Source organism: Caretta caretta, chromosome 1 (assembly GCF_965140235.1).
Source record: "Caretta caretta isolate rCarCar2 chromosome 1, rCarCar1.hap1, whole genome shotgun sequence".
Classification (NCBI taxonomy): Eukaryota; Metazoa; Chordata; order Testudines; family Cheloniidae; genus Caretta; species Caretta caretta.
Window position 1 is genome coordinate 286,159,302 of NC_134206.1, and position 26,294 is coordinate 286,185,595.

General features: G+C 40.4%; 1 protein-coding gene across 1 annotated transcript in view; it reads right to left on the minus strand.

Moving 5' to 3' along the window:
• The window catches only part of TRHDE (thyrotropin releasing hormone degrading enzyme), a 319,124-nt gene that overhangs the window by 62,780 nt on the left and 230,050 nt on the right, over positions 1–26,294 (minus strand). The window contains exons 10-12 of the mRNA XM_048835753.2: positions 19,264–19,352; positions 7,236–7,369; positions 7,069–7,124 (exon numbers count right to left, since the gene is read on the minus strand). Of these exons, the coding sequence (XP_048691710.1) occupies positions 7,069–7,124; positions 7,236–7,369; positions 19,264–19,352 (279 nt within the window). The remainder of the gene's footprint in view (positions 1–7,068; positions 7,125–7,235; positions 7,370–19,263; positions 19,353–26,294) is intronic.

A 26,294-nucleotide genomic window follows, 5' to 3' on the forward strand; every position in this document is an offset into this window, starting at 1 on the left:
AGAACTGGTATGAACATTTTATCTTTGCCCTTTGCTAGCAGATCAACAATAAATGTAACCAGCCCAGATTCTACCCCATTGCTGGGCCTATGATCCAATGGACCAGCATCAAGAAAATCTGAATATTCAAGAAACTAACGAGTTGCCTCCCCACAACCTTCTCAATGACATTGCCCCAAAATAGGAGACTGGATACCAGTCAATAACGCAGATTGTCAGAATCAAGAGTTGGTTTCCTGAGCAATTGACATGCAAACCAGGATCCAATCACCTTGACATTTTGTGCTGACTAAAGCACAGGCAAGATCAAAGGAACCTTGGAAATATGCTACATTTCCAGAAAGGAAATCAGTTAAATAACTCCAGAGCTGGAAGGAGAATGTTAACAAATGCTGGGGCAATATCTATTGTATGGGAGATTAAGACTATTCCACTTCCCCACACTTAGTACACCTGATCAAACATTATATTGCTGAAAATCTGATGTAACCTAGGTTTACATGCTTGGTATGATATTGAACCATGTCAGACCCTTAACAAGCATCAGAGCCTATAAAGGACCTTAGATCCCAGGGAGCAAGGGGAAATAGGCATGGCACCATAGACACTGGGTCTCTGATATACTTGCCCAGCAAAAAGGGACAGAAAAGAAAAAGAAATGCTAAAGACAAGATTGACACTCTCAAGAAAAGTAAGATGTTTTCTACTTCTTGCAACACCACTGATTGTAGCTATCTGGATTACCCTTTGCTCAGTTTAAGCCTAGATATACCGTGCATACAATTTCTTCTGTTTTAATTTGATTTTCTCTGTATACTCTTAATAACTCTTGTTCTACTGCAACGCTTGTGGTTTTAGACTGTGTGGAAATTTTAGGCAATTCATATCAAAGTTCAACTTCTAAATGAGGCAGTGAAGGAAGGGTGCCTGAAGCCTATTCCTGCTCAAGATTTTTGGTCAAAAAAAGACTATGGGCTCATCTACACTACGAATGCCTTACAGGCACATCTATACGCTCTATCTATAGCTATGCTGACAAAGCCCTCTAGTGGAGATACTGGTTATATTGACAAGGAAGTCCTTTGCTGGTACAATTAAACAGCCTTCCCAAATGACAAAAGCCATATCGGCAGAAGAATCCTTTTGCTGGTATAACTGCACCTAGGATAGGGTTTTTGCTGGCATAGTTATGCTGTCGCAGGGGGTGTAATTTTTTTCACACTCCTAGCTGACATAGCTATGCCAGCAAAGTTTGCAGTGAAGACTAAGCCTAAGGGATTGTCACCCAAAAAGTGCGTCACTGCCAGTGCTGCAGTTCTCCAGATGCTCAGGATGGGCCTAGGGACCATAGTTGAGAAGAGAGTTTAAGGGGCATTAGGATTCGCTCTAACCTTACACTAAAATACATCCACAGAATTGACCAGATTCTGAGAAGTCAGACAAACTACATAGACCACCCAACCGATAATTATTTCCAAAAACACTTCAGTTCAACTCCTAGTAATGTTTTGTGAGCAAGACACTGGGAAAGAACAAACTCACATTTAATGAACCAAACTTTGGGAAATGAAAGCTACACAACTTTAAAATGTTCCTTTGAGGTATGTATTCATCTATATTTTTTATGTTTAAGAGACCATTATGCTGGAGATGTAAAAGGGGAGATAAAGAGGATAATGTACAGTTTGGAGATGTAAAAGCATATATGAATATCAAAAGAAAATATTCAGTGCTCCAAGATAGATTATTGAAGGAATTTTGCAGCTTCCCCCAGACCTGTGGGTATTAAATTACACTAAAGAGAGAAATTGGTACATCCTCTACAAACAAAATGTGGATAAAATTAGCATTAATAACAGCTAGGAAAATCACATTAGGACACTGGAAAAGTGAATCACATCTTTGTATTGCAGAATGGACATGAACCGTATCCAGTTCAGCAACACACTAGGGAGTATTTCAGAAGCTCTGAGATGGGTTGTTCTGCATATAGACTCCTCATATCATATATTCAGGCAGAAATACAGTGTAAGGTAAAAGGGAGTTGCTTACTTTGAAACTATTTTTTGAAAGGCAAGAATAAAATTAATATGCCGGCTGTTTTCCTTTTATTAGTTATTTTAAATATGAAAATATTAATAACTAGGATTTTAAACATATGTACATTCACTGCTTCTCTCTTTTTCAGAGTGTATATACGTATATATGTGTTGGTGTAGATGAAAATATGACATCTGAGATAACCATATAACAACTACCATCTCTATATCTGGTTAATGAGATTATTTACTCTCACATCTTAAGCACGGACATTTACATAAGCATACTCTCCACTCATCACATACCACTATATAGGATGGGACATAGGCACCGACTCCATGGGTGCTCCGGCGCTCAAGCACCCACCGAAAAAACATAGGGGGTACTCAGCACCCGAAGGGCCGGATTAATCTTTAGTGTGTCCCACCCCCTGCTCCACCTGTGCTCCATCCTGAAGTCCCGCCTCTTCCCCCATGGCCCTGGCCCCACTCAGCCTCTTTCCCTCTTGCACGGAGGGGAGGGGGCAGAGAGGAGCACCCACCAGCAAAAACAAAAGTCAGCCCCTGTGGGCTAGGAGAAGACAAACATACTGCACTGAACATGAGACTGAAATAGTACAGTATATGGAGTATAGTAGTAAAGTACTAAACATGGTGATACTCAACATCTGAAGTGATATTATGTGTTGTCCCTCTTAAGAGGAGTTTCATAGAACTTGCAACCCATGGATGAGGACTAAAGTGGCTTTAAACTACCTATGTGCCCTCCTGATCCTGTTTAGGAAATTGAAAGACCCTAACTTTGGTAGCCTTGTGGGTCATTCTAAGTTACATCAGCTTCTAGGGTCTACTGTATGAGCTATAGCAATGCCCATAGCAACGCCCGGAATCACCACAGCATTGTCTCATACAGCCATGCCCCTACTACCACAGGCATGACCTGTATGTCAGCAGTTCTCAAACTATAGCAACCCAAGGACGCCCATTTTGATTTAAAATTTTTCAGGGACCTCCAAGCCTCAGCGCTCAGCCCCAGGCCCTGTTCCCACCTCATCCTTTCCATTTAAGCCCCGCCCCACCTCTTCCCGCCCTCTGGTCACTCCATCCCCCATCCCTCTGTTGCTCAATCTGCCCCACCATCACTCACTTTCACCAGACTGGGTCAGGGGGTTGGGATGCAGGAGGGGACATGGGCTGTGGGAGGGAGTTTGGGTACAGGAGGGGGTTCAGGGTGTGGGCTCTGGGAGAGAGTTTGGGTGCAGGAAGAGATTCGGGGTGCGGGCTCTGGAAGAGAGCTTAGGTACAGGAGGGGGTGTGGGAGGCAGGCTCTGGGAGGGAGTTTGCGTACAGGAGTAGGTTCGGGGTGCGGGCTCTGGCAGGGAGTTTGAGTGTGGGAGCGGGTGAGGGGTGCAGGCTCCAGCCAGGCAATGCTTAACTTGGGCAGCTCCCGAAAGCGACCGGCACATCTCTCTGGCAGCAGCTTCTAGGTGGGGGGGCCAGGGTGTCTCCCCGCACTGCCCTTACCCAAAAGCACTGCCCCCGCAGCTCCCACTGGCCGCAGTTTCCTGCCAATGGGAGCTGCAGAGCCAGTGCTCAGGAAGGGGGCAGCATGGGGAGACTCCCTGCCCCCCTCACCCCTCCAGGGGCCACAGTGACATGCCATCTGCTTCCGGGAGCAGCACAGAGCCAGGGCAGGCAGGGAGCCTGCCTTAGCCCTGCTGTGCCACCGGACTGGGATCAAACAGGCAAAAAGTAAAAAACGAGCAATATATATAGTGAAGTAATGTGACTAAATTAAACACAGACATAGGACAAGTGCAGAGTCCTGCACTTATGACGGAAGAATCCCATGCACTGCTATAGGCTGGAGACTGACTGGCTAAGCAGCAGTTCTGCAGAAAAAGACCTGGGGATTACAGTGGACGAGAAGCTGGATATGAGTCAATAGTGTGCCTTTGCCGCCAAGAAGGCTAATGGCATATTGGGCTGAATTAATTGGAGTACTGCCAGCAGATCGAGGGAAGTGATTATTCCCCTCTATTTGGCACTGCTGAGGCCACATCTGGAGTATTGCGTCCAGTTTTGGGGGCCCCGCTACAGAAAGGATGTGGACAAATTGGAGAGTCCAGCGGAGGGCAACGAAAATTATAAGGGGTCTGGGGCACATGACTTATGAGGAGAGGCTGAGGGAACTGGGCTTATTTAGTCTGCAGGAGGGAAGAGTGAGGGGGGATTAGATACCAACTACCTGAAGGGGGGTTCTAAAGAGGATGGATCTAGGCTGTTCTCAGTGGTGGCAGATGACTGAACAAGGAGCAATGGTTGCAAGTTGCAATGGGGGAGGTCTAAGTTGGATATTAGGAAAAACTATTTCACTAGGAGGGTGGTGAAGCACTGGAATGGGTTACCTAGGGAGGTGGTGAAATCTCCATTCTTGGAGGTTTTTAAGGCCCGGCTGGACAAAGCCCTGGCTGGGATGATTTAGTTGGGGTTGGTCCTGCTTTGAGCAGGACGTTGAACTAGATGACCTCCTAAGGTCTCTTCCAACCTTAATCTTCTATGATTCTATGATAAGGGTGCTTCATTGTTTGTCTCAGGAAGAATGATATTCTGTACATAAACTGAAAGGCAGAGAATAAGGAGCATGTTCTACACTTATCTGAAGAAATATGGCAAGTTTATCTATCCCCAGTAGTTTAGCTTATTATTCTTTGAACGCTGGCTGTAAAACTGCTGTATGTAAATATGTAAACCTTTCCCATAACCCAATCTGCCACACCCAGATTCTCTTGCAAGGCAACCTATTCATAGTAATATATCCGCTCTACCCTGTAGAAACAGAAGAAGAAGAAAAACAAAATAGAGATCTACCACTGGATCTCCATCACAGGAACATTTCACTCTAGGCAAATAATACATATGTATATACTCTTCTGCTATGCAAAAGTGCTAACTACAGCAGAATACCTCTGTAGCTCATCCCTAACAATACTAACTTACATTTTTACTGTGCATTCCATGGGAAAGATCCCAAAGTGCTTTAAAAATCACTGAAGTTCTGTCACCTCCTTAGGGTAATGTAGTAATACTCAGCAATACTACAGAACAATGTGAGAAGGCAAGCAAGGCATACCTTATTCATCTGAACCCGGGGGAATATTTAGGTACACAAGACGTAATAACCCAAATATGAACTTGGCCTGGACATCTGGGTTAAAGACCTTAGTCTGTAAAAAGCACTACAGGACTTTTAATGACTCTAGGCAGTCAGGACTTTGGCTTTATATCTCATCTAAAAGTGGGCACTTTTAACAACACAGTGCTCAGGATGTTAGCTCAGTATTGATTCAGAGGGAAGATGGCCACCTACTGAATTACCAATATAACTTCTTAAAGTGCATGGATTTTCACTGAGGTGCTGGCCAGATCTGATGTTGTTTAGTTTGTGGAAACTGAAGAGATCACACACTAATATTGTATGGCTGCAAGCAACTCAAACTTTATTAGCAATGAAAAGAAGCCTTGAAGTGCCACACTACAGTTAAATTAGGACAGAATGTTGTTTTACTACATATGCACTCGTACTTTTAATAGTCAAGGTTGCTCAGAGCACTGTCCAACATTCTAGTGGCAATGTAGAACACTAAGGATGGAACGCTGGCCCCACTGAAGTCAATGGGGCTTGGATTTCACTCAAAGTGATGAACTGTAATTAGCTTTGCACACATTCACGTGGGAAGGTGCATGAAAAGGTTAAAGGGGCTAAAAGGAAAGGGAGAGCGCTCCCACTCCTCTCCTGGGCTTGGGGAAGCAGTTTTTCTCCACAACTTCTTTTCCTATTTAGCTGGTGCAGTAGCTGGTTGTTTCAATCTGCTATAATCACAGGGTGCAAGGATTACCTCTCCCTGCAACCCAAAACATCTCTGCAAGGAATAATTCTAGTTCCACTCCTTGTCCAGACTAGCACTGGCAGTGCCACCAACGTCCCAAAAGCCAGTGGAGAGGACTATGTAGGGGAGGGCACACTGCCATCTTTCATTCTTTCAAAAGGTACAGCTGGGGCAAACCTGGCCTGCACTACTCAGTGACGTCATGTCTGAGGCTAGTAATACATCTCTGGGAGTCTCACCTGATTCAAAGCACTTCTGTGCTGCTGTCTATTGCAACCAGCAGTTTAAAGCCAAAATCTGGCCATAAATATGTCAGCAAACAGAACAGCCAATAGTCTTAACTATAGTTTTTACACAACCTTTGACCTAAGGATGTTTGGCTGAGAGCAGGAGTGTTCCCAAGAATATCAAGTATCTTAAAGTCTGACCAGCTCCAGTTCTTACACTTCTCTTTACTCTTTGACTACAGATGTAGTCCTGAATTTAAAACAGACGAGATTCCATTGCCTTATGTTGTAAACAAATCATTATTTAATCAGCATTGTATTATTTAATCTAATTATGTAACTATGGAAACAATAATAAAGCACTAAAATACTATATAAAGTTTGGAACTTTTAAACAGAACCACAAACCTTCCATGTGGTATAATCATCATCACACAGAAAAATCCTTCTATGATGGATTGCCAAAAAACATATTGGAAAATATAACAGTAATATATCAGAGGAAAAAAATCCTGAAGCTTGAAGGTGTTTTCCATTACAAATTAAATACACTTCTAGGGTTATTTAATAAAAACCGCAACAATATCAAACCTAGTTCATTAGTGAAATAGGGAAGAGATTATTAATCTCCAAAGTGTTATACTGAACTTGGACTCTGAAGACTTGGAAATACCCTATGGCAATTATTGATCAAGAGTGAGGAGAGTGCTACAGACAATGCTTACGCTCCATACCGGAGGTGGGGAAAAAGAAAAGAAAAGAAAAGAAAAGAAAAGAAAAGAAAAGAAAGGTGGCAGCAATTGAAGTGTGTTAAAAATTTTAACGTCAAAACACACACATCCTCTGGGAACCGAAATGCAGGAATTGTTACAGGACTGTATATTAGGTTAGATTGTCTACAGGAAAATATACCTGGCTAGATTGAATGCATCATCGATCAAACCTGCTCGATTACTGACAGAGATAACCTGTGAGGGGAAAACCAGAAAAACGGAACCATTCAGGATGATAAAAGCAGTGCCACAGCTCGTACGGCTCACACATTAAAGCAGATCCTCGACATGAAACTAGGAGCTTACCTCATGGTTCCTCATTAGTTGGTCAATTAACAACCTCCAATTCCTGACGTCATAGTTAACCCGAAAATAGCCAGTTTGATTGATGTTCCCCAGCAACCAGCTTGTCTCGTCTAAAGCAGCAATTCTGTGATGTTCTGGAAACAAAGAACAATGTAAGGAAAAGGTTATTTTTTTAAATTTGAAAAGGATTTAACATTGTAAAAGAACATATTTTACTTATTTTTTCTTAAAAGGAATACTTCTAGGAGTAAAATAATTATTTCAATTTACATAATCTTTATAAATCACGAGTAAAATATTTTAAAGAATAGATGAACACTAATGACACAGTTAATTTTGTGGGTTAATTATAATTTTCAACATGTGTTCCACTAATCTAAAGGGGCAACTCAGTATGGACCCTGATCTTCCAACTCAACCAGAACCCATGAGGATCCAGTTACAAAATCGGGGCCCTGGCGAGGCATTTTTTCCAAAGTATCCTTAATTAAATGCCTGGGAAATCAATTGCTACTTCAAGACTTGGAGCCTGATTCCGATCTCCCTACCTAAGTTTTACACCAGTGTAACTCTGTTGATTTAAAGGGAGTTATTTCTGGTTTACACCAGTGAAAGTGAGATCAGAATCAAGCCCTTGCTTTATAGGTAAACCCTAAATAGTTTTGTGCATAATCAATGGGAGCAGGAGCAGGTCCTTTAGTCTCAGGTTTCTAATTGAAAGTGTTTCCAGCAGCTTGGTTTGTAGCCACTAGTCACTGAAAATATCTTTTCATTTTAACCAGTTAATCTTACACTGTATGTGTTTTTATTTTCATTCCTTTTTAGACATTCAGCAACAATTTAGGCCTAATCCCATGAACACTTCTGTAAGTACTTAACATTGTTTTCAAGGTGACTACTCATGTGCTTGAAGCATGCACTAAACATCTGCAGGACAAACACATGCCACATTTCTTTAACTTCAGTGAAATTGCAAGGAATGCAGGATCAAGCCCCAAGTGTCTCATAAAGAATGGCTTAATTTAGTAAATTATTTTGATTCTACTAGTTTTTACTTTAAACTAGGATTTGCTAGAAAATCAAAAGGTGTTTGTTTTTTTTAAATTATTGCCACACAAAGTTAAGGTAATTTAGCCTGTATGCACTTGATCAAAGCTACAGCCTAATATTTGTTTTCCTTGTCATCTTTTTTAAAAAGAAAACTACATGCAGATTTCTCTTGGACGTAGTTCCAATGGGAAACTGATTAGTGTGCCTGAACTATGTAAAACTAGTGAAATTATGAAGTGAAATGCAAATAAATATGGTTTGATAATTCACATATGCCATCTAATACTAGATACGTTGACATACTAGACAACCTGGTTTTCACTTATGGTATTCTTTGTAAAAAGAATTAAAACTATGGGTGTAGGGTACACGTGACACCTCCATTTTAACTGTAACACCAGTAGCACATGATAAGATAGATGACAATAATCAAAACTTTAAGGTGCAGCAATACAGACCACAAAAACCCTGATTCTACAAACACAGAGCACATATGCAACTTTATGTATGCTTGCAGTTCTGTTATGCACATGAGTTCAGTTAAATGTTGGCAGGACCAAAGCCTCCATAAATTACTACAACACAATTCTGTCACTGATAAGGTTTTTCTAATATTAATATTTTTAAAAACACTTTTTTGGAAGTTGCAAAAGACTTATCCAATTCACTACTTGTTATTTTTCTGCTGAGGCTTACCTAGACTTGCACCAGTTTAAACAAACAAGTTTAATTAAAGAGGTTTATATAAAATTGTGAAAACTCCTATGAGGGCACAAGTATATTGGTTTAAGACTGTTTACATCAGTTTGGCTTGCTCTGCAAATTTATGAGGGCAACCAAACCACTATAAGCCAGGTTTAAATTGATTTAAGAGTTTCAACACCCAAAGTTTCACCCATTTAACTAGACTGGTTTTAAAAAATCACACTTTTAGCTAAACTGATTCAACTTTATGTGTAAGCAGACTAATTCCTTTTTAATTATACAGTAATATAGGGAGGGACAAATGAGACAGCTTTGGACAGGAGTAAAGGACACATTAACTCCTTACTCTTTTATGTTTCAACTCGTCATTTGCCGTACCTATCCTTGTTAATATAACCATGGCTGGCATAGAAGAGGATGCAGAGGGACTCTGTATCCAGAGTCAAGACACACGAAGATTCCTGGCACAACAGGAAATTGATTGAAATAAGATCTCCACGCTGAAAATAGGATCTGAAAATTATGCTCCTCTCCCTGCAGAGAAGCTACCAGCATTACTGCAAGGAGGAGAGGTTATGGGTATGATTCAGTGTTACAGATGGCTGTGTACTCTCCCACATGTCAACTGATGGGGTAGAATAGTGGTGGAAGGGCTGTTTGTCTGCAATGGGCCCATCCATTGCGAGTTATAGCTTTGTTTTGTACTTCACAGGTGACAGAAGCCAGGATTAAGCTCATCACGTTTTTTAGTAAGTGAAAATTCATTATGGATATTTTTACTGGTTATACTTGTTTCTGTGTATGACTTTTCTATTAGTAATTGTGCTTTAATTGCTGCAGTATTTGAAAATAACGACTCATAAATGGTTAATCCATACCATTAAATTAAGTCTAAAAACCCTTCAAAATTGGCAAAGATCTAAAATTAGTTATGAACCAATGTTGTCCAATAACCTGCAATAACGAAGTGCAGACTATCTAGATAAGGTGTGGGATAAAATAAAGGGAACAAATACATACACACCCTTCTGATAAAAGTAAAAAGAACAGGAGTACTTATGGCACCTTAGAGACTAACAAATTTATTAGAGTATAAACTTTTGTGGGCTACAGCCCACTTCATTGGATGCACAGAATGGAACATATAGTAAGATATATAGATATATAGATATAGATATATACACACACACACACATACAGATAAGTTGCAAGTTACCCTACAAACTATGCCTTGCATAATGACAGGTTTCAGAGTAGCAGCCATGTTAGTCTGTAGCCACAAAAAGAAAAGGAGTACTTGTGGCACCTTAGAGACTAACAAATTTATTTGAGCATAAGCTTTTGTGAGCTACAGCATCCGTGAGTTGCATTTGATGAAGTGAGCTTTAGCTCACAAAAGCTTATGCTCAAATAAATTTGTTAGTCTCTAAGGTGCCACAGGTACTCCTTTTCCTCATACAAACTGTGAGAGGCTAATTAGTTAAGATGAGTTATTATCAGCAGGAGAAAAAAACTTTTGTAGTGATAATCAAAATGGCCCATTTAGACAGTTGACAAGAAGGTGTGAGGATACTTAACTTAACGAAAAAGATTCAATATGTGTAATGACCCAGTCACTCCCAGTCTCTATTCAAACCCAAGTTAATGATATCTAGTTTGCATATTCATTCAAGCTCAGCAGTTTCTCACTGGAGTCTGTTTCTCAAGCTTTTCTGTTGCAAAATTGCCACCCTTAAATCTTTTACTGAGTGGCCAGAGAGGTTGACTATGTAAGCTATTTATGCCACATGACATGATATAGCATGATACCTGCCAGTCCAAGCTGACAACTTCAAAATACTCTCTTCCATAAATATTAGCTGTAGGATGTGTCATACAGAGATCGCGCTGATACAGAACAGCAGTATCTTTTCAAAAACTGAAAATGTTATCCCTGCTTTCAGTCAGTTTTAACTACAATCATAACCTCTTTTTTTTTCCATAAGGCCATTGATATTTGACCTTTTCAAGCAAAAGGGGGCAGGAATCTTTCTATGCCATCCCAGCTCAAACAAGCAGGTGGTTATGGTAAAGGGTTGTCTGATGCATGTACTTCACATAATTCTATATAATTTACTGGAATTTGATGTTGGAGCCTGTGTGTATTCTCATAAATTTCTATACACAAAGTTCTCTTTTCCCCCCAGTGATTTTCTGGTGGTTATGTGCAACTGAAAACCACTATACACAGGCAATTTCCCCACTTATCAAAAACATATTTATTAAACTATCACAGTAGAAACACTACAGTTCAGGAGAAGGTGGCATCCCCTTCTAAACACTATATTCAATCATTCATAAATTTCTCAAAAGATATTCCTTCTGGGCAGAAATCTCTCATTACTGATTGCAAAGATTGATTTTTTAAGTTCAGACTAAACTATACAGTTATTTTTGAGTTTTAGGGAAATAAAAAAATGCATCCTACTTTTTTTCCTTTACAAATATTGTTAATTGGTTAATTCAGGCAGAGTGAAGAGGTCTTAAAGTTGGGGTTAATTACATTTGCACTCACTGTAAATAATTAACTCCCTTTCCACTCTTGCAGTGGAAAGAGACCTTAAAGAGGCATTAGTGATAGGTCTAGGGGAGACAAGGCAGTTTGTTGTTTTTACACGAGTTAACATATTAAGTTAAAGACTGTGGGAGAGCACAGGGTTAACCTTTACCTACTAACTCTTGTTAAAACCACAGGTCCCCTTGTCTTCATAGGATGTTATCTTGTGTTAGTTGCTATGTTAGCTAAGACAAGAATGAACCTTTTTCCTTAGTGAAGACAAGGGCTAAATGAGAATCAGGCCTAATCACTTGAAGTTCTGACCTCCTACTCTCAAGGTTCTGAATGGCCTCAACTTCCTTTGAGATCAGTAGTTATGGATTTTGGGCACCCTGAAGGGGGAACTCAGCATCTTGCAAGATCAAATCCATGCATCGAGCATCCATCTGGAAGGAAGTGCCTTGATGCTGACAAACATATGGGCCTTGTCACAAGCCGCTTTTATAATGATTTAACTATTTTGGTTAGAAGTGTCATTTTTCTACATAAATTGTTAAATTAACATGGAATAAAGCTCTCTTATGCTGGTATTGCTTATTCCCTTTCCCCACAGGAATAGTAATACCAGTATAAGGCACATTTATACCAGTGAGGGCTGGTTGACAAGTTTCAGAGACCTTTTTCAATTAAAAAAAATGCTGTTTTGGCAAAATGAAGATACTTTGCAGGAGCATATCAGTTTCAACAACATTTTTCTAAATTTTTTGGTGGGAAAATTTCAAACCAAAACAAGTCAAATGAAAATGAAATATTTTATTTAAATATGATTCAACTATTATTTTGATTGGATTTGCCATTCTGTTTCAATTCAGTGTGGAAAAAAGTTGTTTCCACCCCATGTATTTTCATCGGATGACTAACATTGCCGGGGGTGGGACTGATTCGTTTTACCCACATGTGGCGTCCTACAGTGAGAGCAGCAGCAGCTCTGTTCATGTCCTGGCTCAGTTGTTGGGATAGAGGGAGGGCTGTGATTGTGACTGAATGTGCATCTTTGGTGAAAGGAAGCAGGGATTTCCAGGCTCTGTGACTCCCTGACCCCCATAATTGCTGGGCACTGCAGTGAAGCAGGACATTTTGCCTCACGAATCCTGCCTTTCTCTCCCTGTTCGGACAGATGAAAAGAGAGTGGAAACATTCAGGTCAGACTCAGCAGCTGTCGATGCTGTTCCACTACAGGCAATACTGCATCATCCCTCACACAGCTCTCCGTCTGAGAGCTCTGTTAGTGGCACCAGCAGACCCATGGGCGGCATATATAAGAGGCTTGGGGACGCTAAGCCTCCCCAAAATAGGCTGGCCATGCAAGAAGGCTAATGCCACGAATGCGGCGCAGGTCATCTCCCTTGGGGAAGGGCGCCAACTTTGAAATGCTGGAAGTGAAGTTATCTAGAAGCTTGGGGCATCACTGGTGCCTGGACTGTGGCCCCACCCGTGCTCCACCTCAAGGCTCTGCCCTGCTCGGCCTCTTCCCCCGAGATGCCTCCTGCCTGCCACTCGCTCCTCTCCGCAGCAGAGAGGAACGTGCAGCTGGGCAGGCCTCTGGGGAAGAGGTGGAGTGGGGGCAGGGTCTTGGGGGTGAGGCCACGGTCCAAGCGCCAGTGCCCCCCACTTTCTAGGGAGCTTCCGGTGCTCACATGTAAGCTTCCCCAAACGGGAGACTCTCACACTGCCTATGAGCAGACCCTGGCACAAGGTTGCATAGAAGCAGCACTCTTCTGTGCAGCAGTTTAGGGTGGGAAAAGAAAGACCAGCTCTTGAGACATGGTTTGCTCAATGGTGAAACTGTTGTGGAAGGCTCAGCATCATGAACCCAGGGAAGTAAAGGGAGGGAACCACATTGCCACGGGGAATCAGCAGCCTGAGGCAGACAGCTCCTCCAGAGAGGAATATTGCCCCAGAGCATAATCAAAAACACAGGGGGCAGGAAGTGGTAATGATTAAGAAGAGCTGGAATTTAGCACAGCTTCAGTTAGTTTTGTATCTCCTCCTGAATCGCCTGAGGTTGATTCCGCTTTAGAGGCTGACCCCAGCAGGCTATTGCCCAACCACCAGCAGCTACAGCTCCCTCGAAAATCTTGCTCCATTATTTCCCCTCTAAAAAGAATGTGGTTGTTAGTCATGGCTCCCATGTGGGGAAAGATCACTGCCTCCATATTGGTGGACACAGTTTTGGTGGGAACACTAAGGGGGAAAGTGTTCCCACAATGCATTTGTCTCAGCAACAATTATCAATAACTGAACAGTCCCAGTCTTTTTAATCTCTTCTCATATGGAAGCTGTTCCACACACTTAATCATTTTTGTTGCCCTTGTCTGTACCATTTCCATTTTTAATATATCTTCTTTTGAGATGGGGAGACCAGAACTGCAGGCAGTATTCAAGGTGTGGGCGTAACAGGGCTTTTCATAGTGGCATTATGATATTTTCTGTTTTATCATCCAAACCTTTCCTAATAGTTCCTAGCATTCCATTAGATTTTTTGACTGTTCCTGCATATTAAGTGGATGTTTTCAGAGAACTATTCACAATGACTCCAAGATCTCTTTCTTGAGTGGTAGCAGCTAATTTAAACACCATCATTTTGTATGCATCACTGGGATTATGTTTGCCAATATGCATTACTTTGCATTTATCAACATTGAATTTCATCTGCCATTTTGTTGTCCAGTCACCTAATTTTGTGAGATCCCTATGTAATTCTTAACAGTTTGCTTTGTACTTAACTAACCTAAGTAATTTTATATCGTCTGCAAATTTTGCCAACTCACTGTTTACCCCTTTTTTAAGATAATTTATGAATATGTTAAACAGCACTGGTCCCAGTACAGATCCCTGGCAGACACAGATATTTACCACTCTCCATTCTCAAAACTGACCATTTATTCCTACCCTTTGTTTCCTGTCTTTTATCAGTTACTGATCCATGATAGGATCTTCCCTTAATGACTGCTTACCTTGCTGAAGAGCATTTGGTGGGGGACCTTGTCAAAGGCTTTCTGAAAGTCCAAGTATACTATATCCACTGGATCACTCTTGTCCATGTTTGTTGACCCCCGCAAAAGAATTCTAGTAGATTGGTGAGGCATGCTTTCTTTTTACAAAAGCTGTGTTGACTCCTCCCCAAAAAATCATGTTAATCTATGTGTCTGATCATTCTGTTCTTTACTATAGTTTCAACCAATTTGTCTGGTACTGAGGTTAGGCTTACCAGCCTGTAATTGCCATGATCGCCTCTGGAGCCTTTTTTAAAAATTAGCATCACATTTGCTATCCTCCAGTCATCTGGCACAGAAGCTGATTTATGTGATAGGTTACATACCACAGTTAGTAATTCTGCAATTTCATATTTGAGTTAATTCAGAACTCTTGGTGAATAGCATCTGATCCTGGTAACTTACTACTGTTTAATTTATCAATTTGTTCCAAAACCTCCTCTACTGATACTTTAATCTGTGACATTTTCTCTGTTTTTCACCTAAAAACTAATGGCTCAGGTGTGGGAATTTCTCTCACATCTTGTGTAGTGAAGACCGATGCAAGTAATTCATTTAGCTTCTCCACAATGGCGTAGTCTTAAGTGCTCTTTTAGCATCTCGATTGTCCAGTGGCCCACCGATTGTTTGGCAGGCTTCCTGCTTCTGATGTACTTTAAAAAAAATCCTATTAGTTTGGCTAGTTTTGAGTCTTTGGCTAGTTGCTCTTCACATTCTTTTTCGGCCTGTTTTACTCTTACACTTGTCTTGCCAGAGTTTATGCTCCTTTCTATTTTTTTCAGTAAGATTTGACTTCCAATTTTTAAAGGCTGGGCTGGCCTTTTGCCTTCTTTAGTGTTGTGTTTAGACATGGTGGACTGTTTTTGGTCCTTTTACTATCCTTTTTATTTGGGGATATACATTTGATTTGAGCCACTATTGTGGTATTTTAAAAAAGTTTCCATGCAGCTTGCAGGCATTTCACTCTTGTGACTGTTCCTTTTAATTTCCATTGAACTAGCTTCTTCATTTTTGTGTAGTTTCCCTTTCTGAAATTAAATACAACTGTGGTGGACTTCTTTGATATTCCCTCCCCTGCCCCCAGGATGTTAAATTTTATTATATTAAGTTTCTGTGGTGCCTACTATTTCAATATCCTCATTTAATACTAGGCACTCAAGTTCACCCATCTTGTTATTTAGACATCTAGCATTTGTATACAAACACTTATAAAATTTGTCACTTTTTATTTATCTGCCTTTATGTGATGTAATTGAATGGGATTCACTTTCATTTGACTTTTTCTCATCAGTTCCCACCTGTGCTTTATCGACATCTATCCTCTCCTCTTTACTAAGATATAGAGAATCCCCATTAATAGATCTTCTCCAAGGGGATGTCTCTGTCAGAACCGGGTGCTCCTCCACAGCTGTCAGCTTTCCCCCAAGCCCTTAGTTTAAAAATTCCTCTTTAAGATGGGGTGACCAGAACTGAAATCTGGTTCCAGTGATCTGGTTCTATTTTGGTTTAACAGGAGCCCATCCTTCCTGTATTAGGGTCCTCCTTTCCCAAAAGGTTCCCCAGTTCCTAATAAGCTGGTAACATCCCTTCTTATAGCATCATCTCATCCATGCATTGAGACCCTGCAGCTCTCCCTGTCTATCTGGCCCTTCGCATGGAACTGGAAGTATTTCAGAAAATGCTTCCATTTCAGAAAATGTTTCTGAAATGTTGCAAGTTGAGGAATATCCATCAGAGTCCACCTTGGAGTGCACAGAATGGATTCCTAACACCACCACACAGTCAGGCATCAGTCCCAGTACCTTTCTTGTGGACTGACTATAATTTGCTTTAATTATTGCACTGGGGAGCCTCAGAGAGAGGGAGACAGACCAACCTGCCAGCTGTGGAATTACTGGCACAAGAGACAAACGACTGTATTAAATGTCTTAGAGCATTGTGCTTATGGATCACCTGATGAATTTCTCTGGCCCTCTCTCCCTCTGTCTCATATTTAATTTTGTCAGCCCAATGTTGTGATGGAAAGTCCATGGCTGCTGGCTTCAGGATGGGGCCCTGCGTGCACCCTCCAGCACCTTTGAGTGCCTCTTGTGGATGTGACACCACAGGGTGTTAGTCTCAGAGTCTCTCCTGGCTACATGACAGTGGGAAGGGAGCTTTTTCACAGTGGTGGTAGGCTGGCCCAGCTGGCTCCTGCCCTAGCAAGAAGGTACATCTGCTACCATCTCCATGCACCATTGCCCCCTCGTCTTCCCCATAATCTCCTTTCCAAGTCCTAGGGGATTTTATTTTTTCATTTATGTTGGTCTGTGTGTCACTGACTCACCCTCCTCTCACCCTGACTAGTTGACACTGAGCTCTGTCCCACTGATAACTGAATTCAGAATGGCCACTATTGGACTTGCTCTTCTGAGTTGAAAGAAAAGTGCAGCCGGACTCCCAAGCCAGTTGTTAGACCTCTTGAGCTTCTTCCTCCAGTTGCAGAATTGCTTCTAGACAACGTCCAGTGACAGGACTACAGCAGTACTCCTCCTCTGTACTATGGAAACCCTCTGGGATTCCCCACAAGTTAACAAGCCTGGAAACTGCCTCCTTCAGACTCAGAACACTTCCTGGAGCAACAAGCACATTATCCCTGTATCAGCTGCAGAAAACCTCCTAGGATTCCCCTAACATCAATCATTGTATTCTGCAAATACAAGGGGTATAGCATTTACATGTTTAACATATCCAAAGTTGATGTCATCATTTTTATTGAGGTATCATCTAAGACCCTACTATGCTAGACATTGTAGAAACATGCAAGATGATACCAACCCTGCCCTGATGAGCATACAATCTAATTTGAAACCAGTGAGTGAGGGGTAGGGGAACGACAAGCATAAAGACAGTAGATCATCATTGCGTTGATTAGCTATGCACACCAATTTATGGCTCGGCATCATTTGAAAGTTTTTTTTAAAGTATAGCTAACAGTCATTCTTGATGACTGCTCACTATAGCCATCATTAGTTTGTTGATTTTGTATAGGCCTCTCTGAGTAGGTCTGAAGGAGAAGAGTTTAGTGGCTTTTCAGATTAGGTGAGGGAGGGCATTCAGTGAGTAAAGGGCAGCAAGGCAGAAACTGTGCAGCTGATCATGGGAGACACTCATAAATGAGTTTTCAAGGCTGCCATCAGTGGCAGAGGGAAGGACGTGTGTGTGAAAGTGAGACTGTGAGAATGATAGTTATACAGGCCTGATCAGCTCCCACTGCAGGCAATGGGAATCTCATCATTGACTTCAGTGGGAGCTGGATCAAGGCCTCAGGGACAAGAACAGATAAGATAAGGATAAGGTAAGGATGAGACAGAGTGTGAAGGGGCTTAAAGTATTATCACTGTGGCCAACTTAATGCTGCTGTGGGAAAAATTAACATCTGCATTTCCTGACCGGAGTGTGTCTAAATTCTAAAATGAAAATGACACTGGTCCCAGACCCCAGTCCTAGACCAGTGCCAAAAAAAAAAAAAAAAACCCCAACAACCTAGATCATGGGAGCAGTAATAAAATATTAAGGTCTGATACATCATGAACAATCAGGGCTAGAAACACATACCTTATACCACTAGAAAGTTGGGATTCTCATATTTCCACTGCTATACTGGTATACACCATTCATTTCTAGCCCTGCTGGTTGCTAAGCTCTAAGGTACTATTATCCCTTACTGACCTGTAAAAGAACAAAAAGGAAAAGACAGGCACACACAGGCTTGGCTATTTCTTCCTTCCAGTTCTATTTACTCTGGAAGGAAACCCATAGGCTATACCTTTTCTGTACTGTCAACTGGGTCAATTCTTCCTCTACTGCCCAGGCATGTAGGGGATGTATGGCTCCTTCTCTTCCACTTCTTCTAATCTTATCATACAACTCCCCAACTTTTTTTTCATCCACTTCAATTCTGACATAAATTCAGTAGCAGATACACAGCATGCACTGTCAGGGAAAGAGAGGAATGCTTTCTAACATTTGCAAGATGGTATTCTTAGCTGCTTTTTGGTGATAAAAGGCATTGGCTTCTAGCTCTAGTTGTTCTCAAGATAGTGGTTGCTATAATTATGTCAGAATTGAAGCAGGGGGTAAAAGCAAGATGGTAATCAGAATAATGCTCCAATATCTAGCAACCTACCAGGGCTAGAAACAGTTTGGGAGATCAATAAAAAGATTTTGGGGGACACTAAATGTTTCTTAGCACTGGTTGTGGATGATTGATCAAATTAAAAAAAAACAGTATTCTTAACCTTAATATTACATTACTGCACATTTTGCATTTATTATTTTACGGATTTTACACTCAGCAGGTGTTTTATTACAAAGATATTTTATTTAGCTTTCACCATTCTATATAGGGAATTGCATTTATACAATAATTTAGTATGTGATCTCAGATATAAAATAGCTGCTTTGGAACATCTTTCTGTTTAAAACCTTCTCTTTGCACCATCTAACTTTTGTGAAAATTACCTTGTTCTTTCCTCTCCTCCCCCCCACCAAAAAAAAATCTTTCTGGCAGTTCATTTTCAAGCAGCTGAAATTGGGTGCACAGCAACTAAACAATTACCTACGATCAATTCTGAGACACAGTTCAGGAAAACACATGTATGCTTTACAAGATTCCACTGTGAGGAAAGTTTATTTTTACCTGATTTGTTAGACACCCATATAATTGCCTCTGAAGAGATGTGGCTCGTATTTCCTACTGCAATTGTTAGTGGAATCTGCCACAAGTAGCTGCAAGACAAAGGAGGGGATCTAAGAACAAAAATACTGAACCAAGTCTTCTCACTCACAGCAATCAGGGATCACATCAAAGAAATCACAACACAATTTCAGTAGCAGTAAAGATTTTGATTCTAATAAGTTACTTTGATTTTAAGATGAATATAATAGTGGTAACAAACCAACGAAAAAGTCATTCATCTTAAAAAAAATACTGAATTAGATTTTTCACAAGCTACAACACAAGAGATTTTTTTCCACAAGGTTTCTAGTACAAGGTTTTTATAAAAGAAGAAAGAATGACATCCATAAAAAGATGACCACCATTCATTCATTCCTGAAAAAGAGAAACCCAAGGGGAAAACATTCTTTGGTTTAGATAGTCTGCTAAGTTTAAAAGCAACCTAAAAGCACTGCCATTCTTTTAGCATTAACTTCTTAACGTGTTATATCAGGCTTTCATTACTAGTAGATTATGACTAGTATGATTATGTAAAGTTAATGGGCCTATTCCTCTACTGACTTGCCCCTCCTGTTGTCATTTACACCTGGGCAAATTACCATTCAGATTTGGACAAATGCAGCTGGCACAGGTGTAAGGGAGAATCAAACCTCAGCATCTTCATGGTGCACAACCACGTCATTCATTGAATAAATGTCAGTAATTCATCTAAGATCTTCATAACGTTTTATCCTAAAGAGAAATTACTGCACACTATATGTCTTTTCTCAGGATATGGAAAGGATCCTTTAGGATGCCATTATTACCCCTACTTTCAACTCCCCACAACCACCTCAAACACAAAATCCTTCCCCCAGCTTGGGAGAGTTATAAATGTTTCCCCTACAGAGCCTCCTTCCAGGTGTGATTTTTAAATCAATTTAGTTAAACTGATGCAAATGTCTGTGGACAAGCACTTAATGTCCAAATCAGCTCCATGACCACCAGTATTTGTCATTTCAAAATTATTTGGTGTTTAAAAGTTTTAAACCGCAACTATCACTCCCCTGAGATTCTCTCATTCAGAAGTTTGCCCCACTTAACTATATGCAATACTTAAATGTCACAACAGCAATAAACATGCTTGCAAATGACTAATGGTCCACCAGGGAATACATCTGGCATACTGTGCTGAAAGTTACACACATCATGGAGTGCATAGCACTGAATTTCCTCAGTACGTATTCAGAGAGAAATGGTGGACTCCTAAAAAGGAATCTAAGGGCTTCTCTACATGATGGGGTAATGTGCATCATGAGGGTCTGATTTTTAAAGTGCATTAATGTGTTGAGCATTAATTGGTCTGTGCAGACCCTGCTGGTGTGCTTTAACATACTACTGTTTGAAACATTACTATGTTAAAGTGTACGAGGGCAGCAGTTCTCAACCAGGAGTCTGGGGCCCCCTGGCAGGATGCAAGCAGGTTTCATGGGGTCTGCCAAGAAGGGCCAGTGTTAAGACTCGCTGGGGCCCAGGGTAGAAAGCCGAAGCCCTGCTGTGTGGGGCTCAAGCCTGGAGCCCCAAGCCCTGCCACCTGGGGCTGAAGCCAAAGTCTGAGTTTTGTGTAGCCCCCTTTGGTGTGGGGCCCTGGGATTTTTGAATCATAGAATCATAAAAGATTAGTGTTGGAAGAGCTCTCAGGAGGTCATCTAGTCCAACCCCTTGCTCAAAGCAGGACCAACCCCAACTAAATCATCCCAGCCAGGGCTTTGTCAAACCAGGCCTTAAAAACCTCTAAGGATGGAGATTGCTTTCTACCACCGAGCACCGGCCCTGGCTTTTACATGCAGAAAAACAGCTGTTATAGTACCGACGGGCAGGGGAGTTTTTATAGCATGCGGGGGGGGCCTCAGAAAGAAAAAGGTTGAGAACCTCTGCACTAGGGAACCTTTAGTGAGCATCAGCAATGTCTACACAGACCAATTAATGCACAACATGTTAGTACTCTGCAAAAATCACATCCCCAAGGATACATTACCCCACTGTGTAGACAAGTCCTAAGTTACTTCTGTCTCCCCCCCCCACTATTTTCAGATGGCATCAATGTTACATGGATTATTTGATTCCTTCGCTTATTACAATCCAAATGCCTGATTCAGCAAATACTAATGCACATGAGTAGCTTTACACACTTGATTTCTCACATACATAAGTGTTTGCAGCATCCAAATTATCCAAATCCAAATAGGGAAGTACATCTGGGACAATAATACTCCAAAACACAGCTATTCGATGGAGGAAGATACTTGGAAAGCAGCAATGTTGGAAGAGCTGTGAGTGACACTGGAAGGCAAACTAGATATGAACACACAGTGTATTGTGGCAGCAAAAAAACAAGCCAAAACAAAAAACAAGCCAGCATGATTTTGGGCTGTGCAGGTAATGGCATCATGCCACATAGCAGGGAAATGATAGTCCCTGTCTAGCAGCCAGATTCTGATATCCTTACTCATTTTGAATACAAACCTACTCTGTGAGTGGTCCCATTGAAATTAATGAGAAAACTCATGGAATAAGGTGCTAGTCAGTATGAGTAAGGATATTAAAACCTGGCCTTAAATTACTCTGGGAAATACCAGAGCCTTAGAAATAGACTCAGTTCTGGATACCGCAGTATGAAAAAGACATTGAAAACCTGGAGAGAATTCAGAGAAAAGCAACAAAGCTATCTGAGAGGCCAGATCCACTGACATATGAGAAAGGATGATTTAGTTGGGGATTGGTCCTGCTTTGAGCAGGGCGTTGGACTAGATGACCTCCTGAGGTCCCTTCCAACCCTGATAGTCTATGATCCTATGAAAAGTGAAATATATTATATAAATATTGTTCCTGTAATAGCTCGCTCAATGTCAAGACCCAGTGACAATAACAAATGTAAAACAGAAAAAGAAAAAAAGACTGTCACATACTCATTTGGTTGCCATTTAAAAAAATTATTCTCAATATTTTGAGAGGAAATGTCATGTAATAGATATTAACCAGTTTATACTTTTTGTATATAAATAGATTGAATAGCCTGTGTTGTTTTATTCAAGTAAATGTTATGCTTTTATTCAAATGTTTGGATAACAGCAAAGTACAAAAAATCTCAGCAAAACATTTAATAATATCGCTATTTTAGAGGTTTATTTAAATTTTTATGTCAAAAAATATTTTCTTGTTGATGAGGCCACACAGCAGATAGTCTTATGCCCAAGTCCTATTATAACACTTAAAATTAATGAGTACCATTCAAATACATGGGGCCAGAGAGCACTTTCTACAGAAAAACTCTTCAGGAAAAGGGTCATTCCTTTTGTACAGCACCAGTCCTCTCCTTTACTTGTCACGGCAGACACTCAGCTGGGGCTCCACAAAGTTTTGAGGGCAGGAAGGGGAGAAAAAGCAGGGACTCTGCTGGACTCCCTGTCTCTTCTCTCATCAACCCATAAATAGCCAAGTTGATGTGTGAGGAGACGTCTCCTCTGTGGCTCCTAATTGAGGCAAAGGCAAAAGCAGCAGAACTCCTGAGAGGAGATTCAGGCTGTGAGGATGTGGGCCAGAAGAGTGGTACACAGGCACAGCAATCCTTGCAGAATGAATCTTATATCTGTGGATCTAGATGGGAAGGCTCCCTTTTGTACAGATCCTCAGAGGGCATGCATGGGATTTAGACCTGTCACACCTGCCTACTTCACAGGCCCTCCAAATCCCTTCTCCTTGAGGATTTGTTTCCCAGTACAGTGGTTCTCAACCAGGGGTACGTGTACCCAGAGGTCTTCCAAGGGGTACATCAACTCCTCTAGATATTTGCCTAGTTTTACAACAGGCTCCATAAAAAGCACTGGCGAAGTCAGTATAAACTAAAATTTCATACTGACAATGACTTGTCTATATACTATACATTAAAATGTAAGTATAAGATTTATATTCCAATTGATTTATTTTATAATTATATGGTAAAAATAGAAAGTAAGCAATTTTTCAGTAATAGTGTGCTGTGATACTTTTGTATTTTATGTGTGTTTTGTAAACAAGTAGGTTTCAAGTGAGGTGAAATTTGGGGGTACGGAAGACAAATCAGACTCCTAAAAGGGGTACAGTAGTCTGGAAGGGTTGAGAGTCACTATCCCAGTAGACCACAGGTTTCTCCGGAGGATTTGAACAGTGCAGATGTTAATGAGTAAAAGTCCAGTAAACTACCTTCTCTGATCTCCAGCTTGTGCCATTCTATATGTACTATTACCCCTTAATTGTCCTACATGCTTGGCTGCTTCCTCATTCCAACTTTTCCCCCCTTTACTGTGCTATAAACCTGGGCCAGCTCTTCCACTACTGCCCATGTATGGCAGTCATATGTGGTTTCTTCTCTCATGGTTTCTCATCAACACCTTCTCTGAGGGACACACACTGTGTCTTCCAGCTGTTTGCCTTCACCTGTATAGTAGTAGGACTCTGCTGAATTCCCCTCTTCTTCTATTTTACCTAATTTTTTGAGGGTTGAAAGGGTGAGAGGAGATGGAAGCTTCTCTCTTATTTTCCTCATTTGTTTGGATGAGGAAGTGCCCACCAAGTTTTTGTTGTGATTGGAGCAGCACCAAAATACTCTTTATGCCTTATATGTGTATCTGGTGCAAAAAGAAATACTGCTCTGACTGGCTCTCAACTACCAATTTCAGTGAAAAACTGGAACCTGTCCTTGAAGACCAAGAGACTAGTCTGGAAGGACTTAAAAGAAGCCAGGTGATTTGTCCACCCTCAACCATATGCCTGTAGGGATAGGACAGCTGTTAAGGCAGCATATTCAGATCTGGGGGAAATGGAGCATTATAGCTATCAAGCTATTCAACTCACACATGATGCTGAAAAGCTTACACGGGACAAACACGTAGGCACTCGGGTAAAAAGATGGTTATCTTCAGAGTACATCAGTAAAGTGTGGGGATCCTCAGGGCTATGAGAGGAACTTAAAGGAATCACCTGTGAGGATGAGGTAGAGATAAATTTGAAATTGGACTGGATGTGGGAAACACGTGATGGAACTGTAAAGTGCATAATGTCGCACATTCATGAATATCTTAAAGAGATGTTTGAAAAATGGGAACGCTATTGAGTGTTAATGCAAATAAATGCATTATTGGTACACTAGGACATTATTCTTGGAAGTAGTTAAATTCAAGTTGTAGTTAAATTCACAATTAAAGGGAATGTACTGCTGCGTTGTTTTTGGTGGCACCACTTCAACGCAAAATACAGAAGCACAGTAGTATCTACATTCAATTTTCAGAATAATTCAGACTTGTTTGATGTAGTAATACAATTTAGTAACTGTTGAGATGCATGTAATACTAGAAGCTAGCTAATTATGCTGTGTTTGGATTGTATAGATTTGTCTTGAGCATTATACTATAATTACATATCCTACATTACTGTACTTTATCTCACTCAGAAAAAATCATATTTGTGATGAATACTTTCTTATGCCTTAACTTATACCAAATAACTAACTGAGATCCCTCTATGGAAAAATTCAGAGATCATAAACTATCTCGCAAACATGATGCTTCATATTTCCTATCTGTGATGAACAGTAATGCTATAGTGATGTTGGATTTCCAACGGAATAGTTGGCTGGTTTCTTTAGAAAAGCTAAAAAAGGGACAGTAGTTTTTTTGCTGACATAACAAAAATCTCAGGGTCATTATAAAGAAGAGGCAAGATTCTTGGAGTTTCATATTTTGCACTCCTCTTGAACCACTTCTTTACATTAATTAACCTTTTTCCCTGCAATTTAAACTCATTTTTACAAGATTTATTTTCCCATTGACTTCAATAGGACGAGGATTTCACACATGTATACTATATTTTTCCATTCACATTTCTCCCCCTCCGTTTATTTTTCCCAGTGTCATTTTTAGGTTGGAAAGATTAGATTTTTGTTGGTAAATGTTGGTAAGAGTCAACTTCACCATAAACACACAAACCAGTGAAAAAATATTTCCAACAATACTAATCAAGTTTACAAAGGCAAAGTTTACAAAGAAAAATGCTGCTTGAAAACTTATTAGTCTTTGATTTAAGGATATTTACTTTGTATATTTTTTATATGTGATGTTGACAATTTATGTTCTAATGGTTACAAAGCTTTAACTTTTTGCATGTCAATGTCTACTGTCATTAAATAATTACTGTCTGACCCCCTTGCATTGTCTGATTCTCCCTCCATAATTTTACGCAACTGTGAAAATTTAAAATGGATAAAAATTGAAGAAAATGCTTAAAACCCATAATTTTGCATAACTGAACATTTAAATTGATAAAAATCTGAAAAATGCTTAAAAATAAACATAAAAATTATCCATCAAAATTACAAAACAATGAAAATTGAATTCTGCCAAGCCTAATCATTTTGGATTTGTTTTTTGCTCTGGATGCTATTTTATTATGTACTTTAATTTTCACTGGATTTTTTTCTCTCTGTACCTCTCTGACCCCTTAACAGATCGCCACAGCTTTCAAAGTCTTGAAATTTGAATGGGTTAAGAATTAGTTAAACAAATTCGCTCATCCCTAATCATAATATACAGTTCAATGAATATGACTGCTCAATATTCAGGGGCCTAGGATTCTAGATTGCATTGACGAGAGCATTGTAATTAATACAATTGCCTCAAGTAAATCAATGATCTGCACCTAATGTACTGCTTTCATTGTTGGTTGACTTCTTTAAAAAGGACATTCCTGAACTTCAAAAGATCTAAAAAGAACAACTAAAGTGACAAGACGTTGGAGGGACTTAGATATAAGAAAGATTTAAAATCTTTGATTACTTAAATTTGAGAGAAGGGAAGTACGAGATGACATGACAGAGGTATACAAAAACTTAAATGGTCTATGAAAACTCAGTCATTTTTTCCTCTAGCCTAACAACAGAAGAATAAGGGGACAATTAAATAGACGGGCAGTAGGTAGAA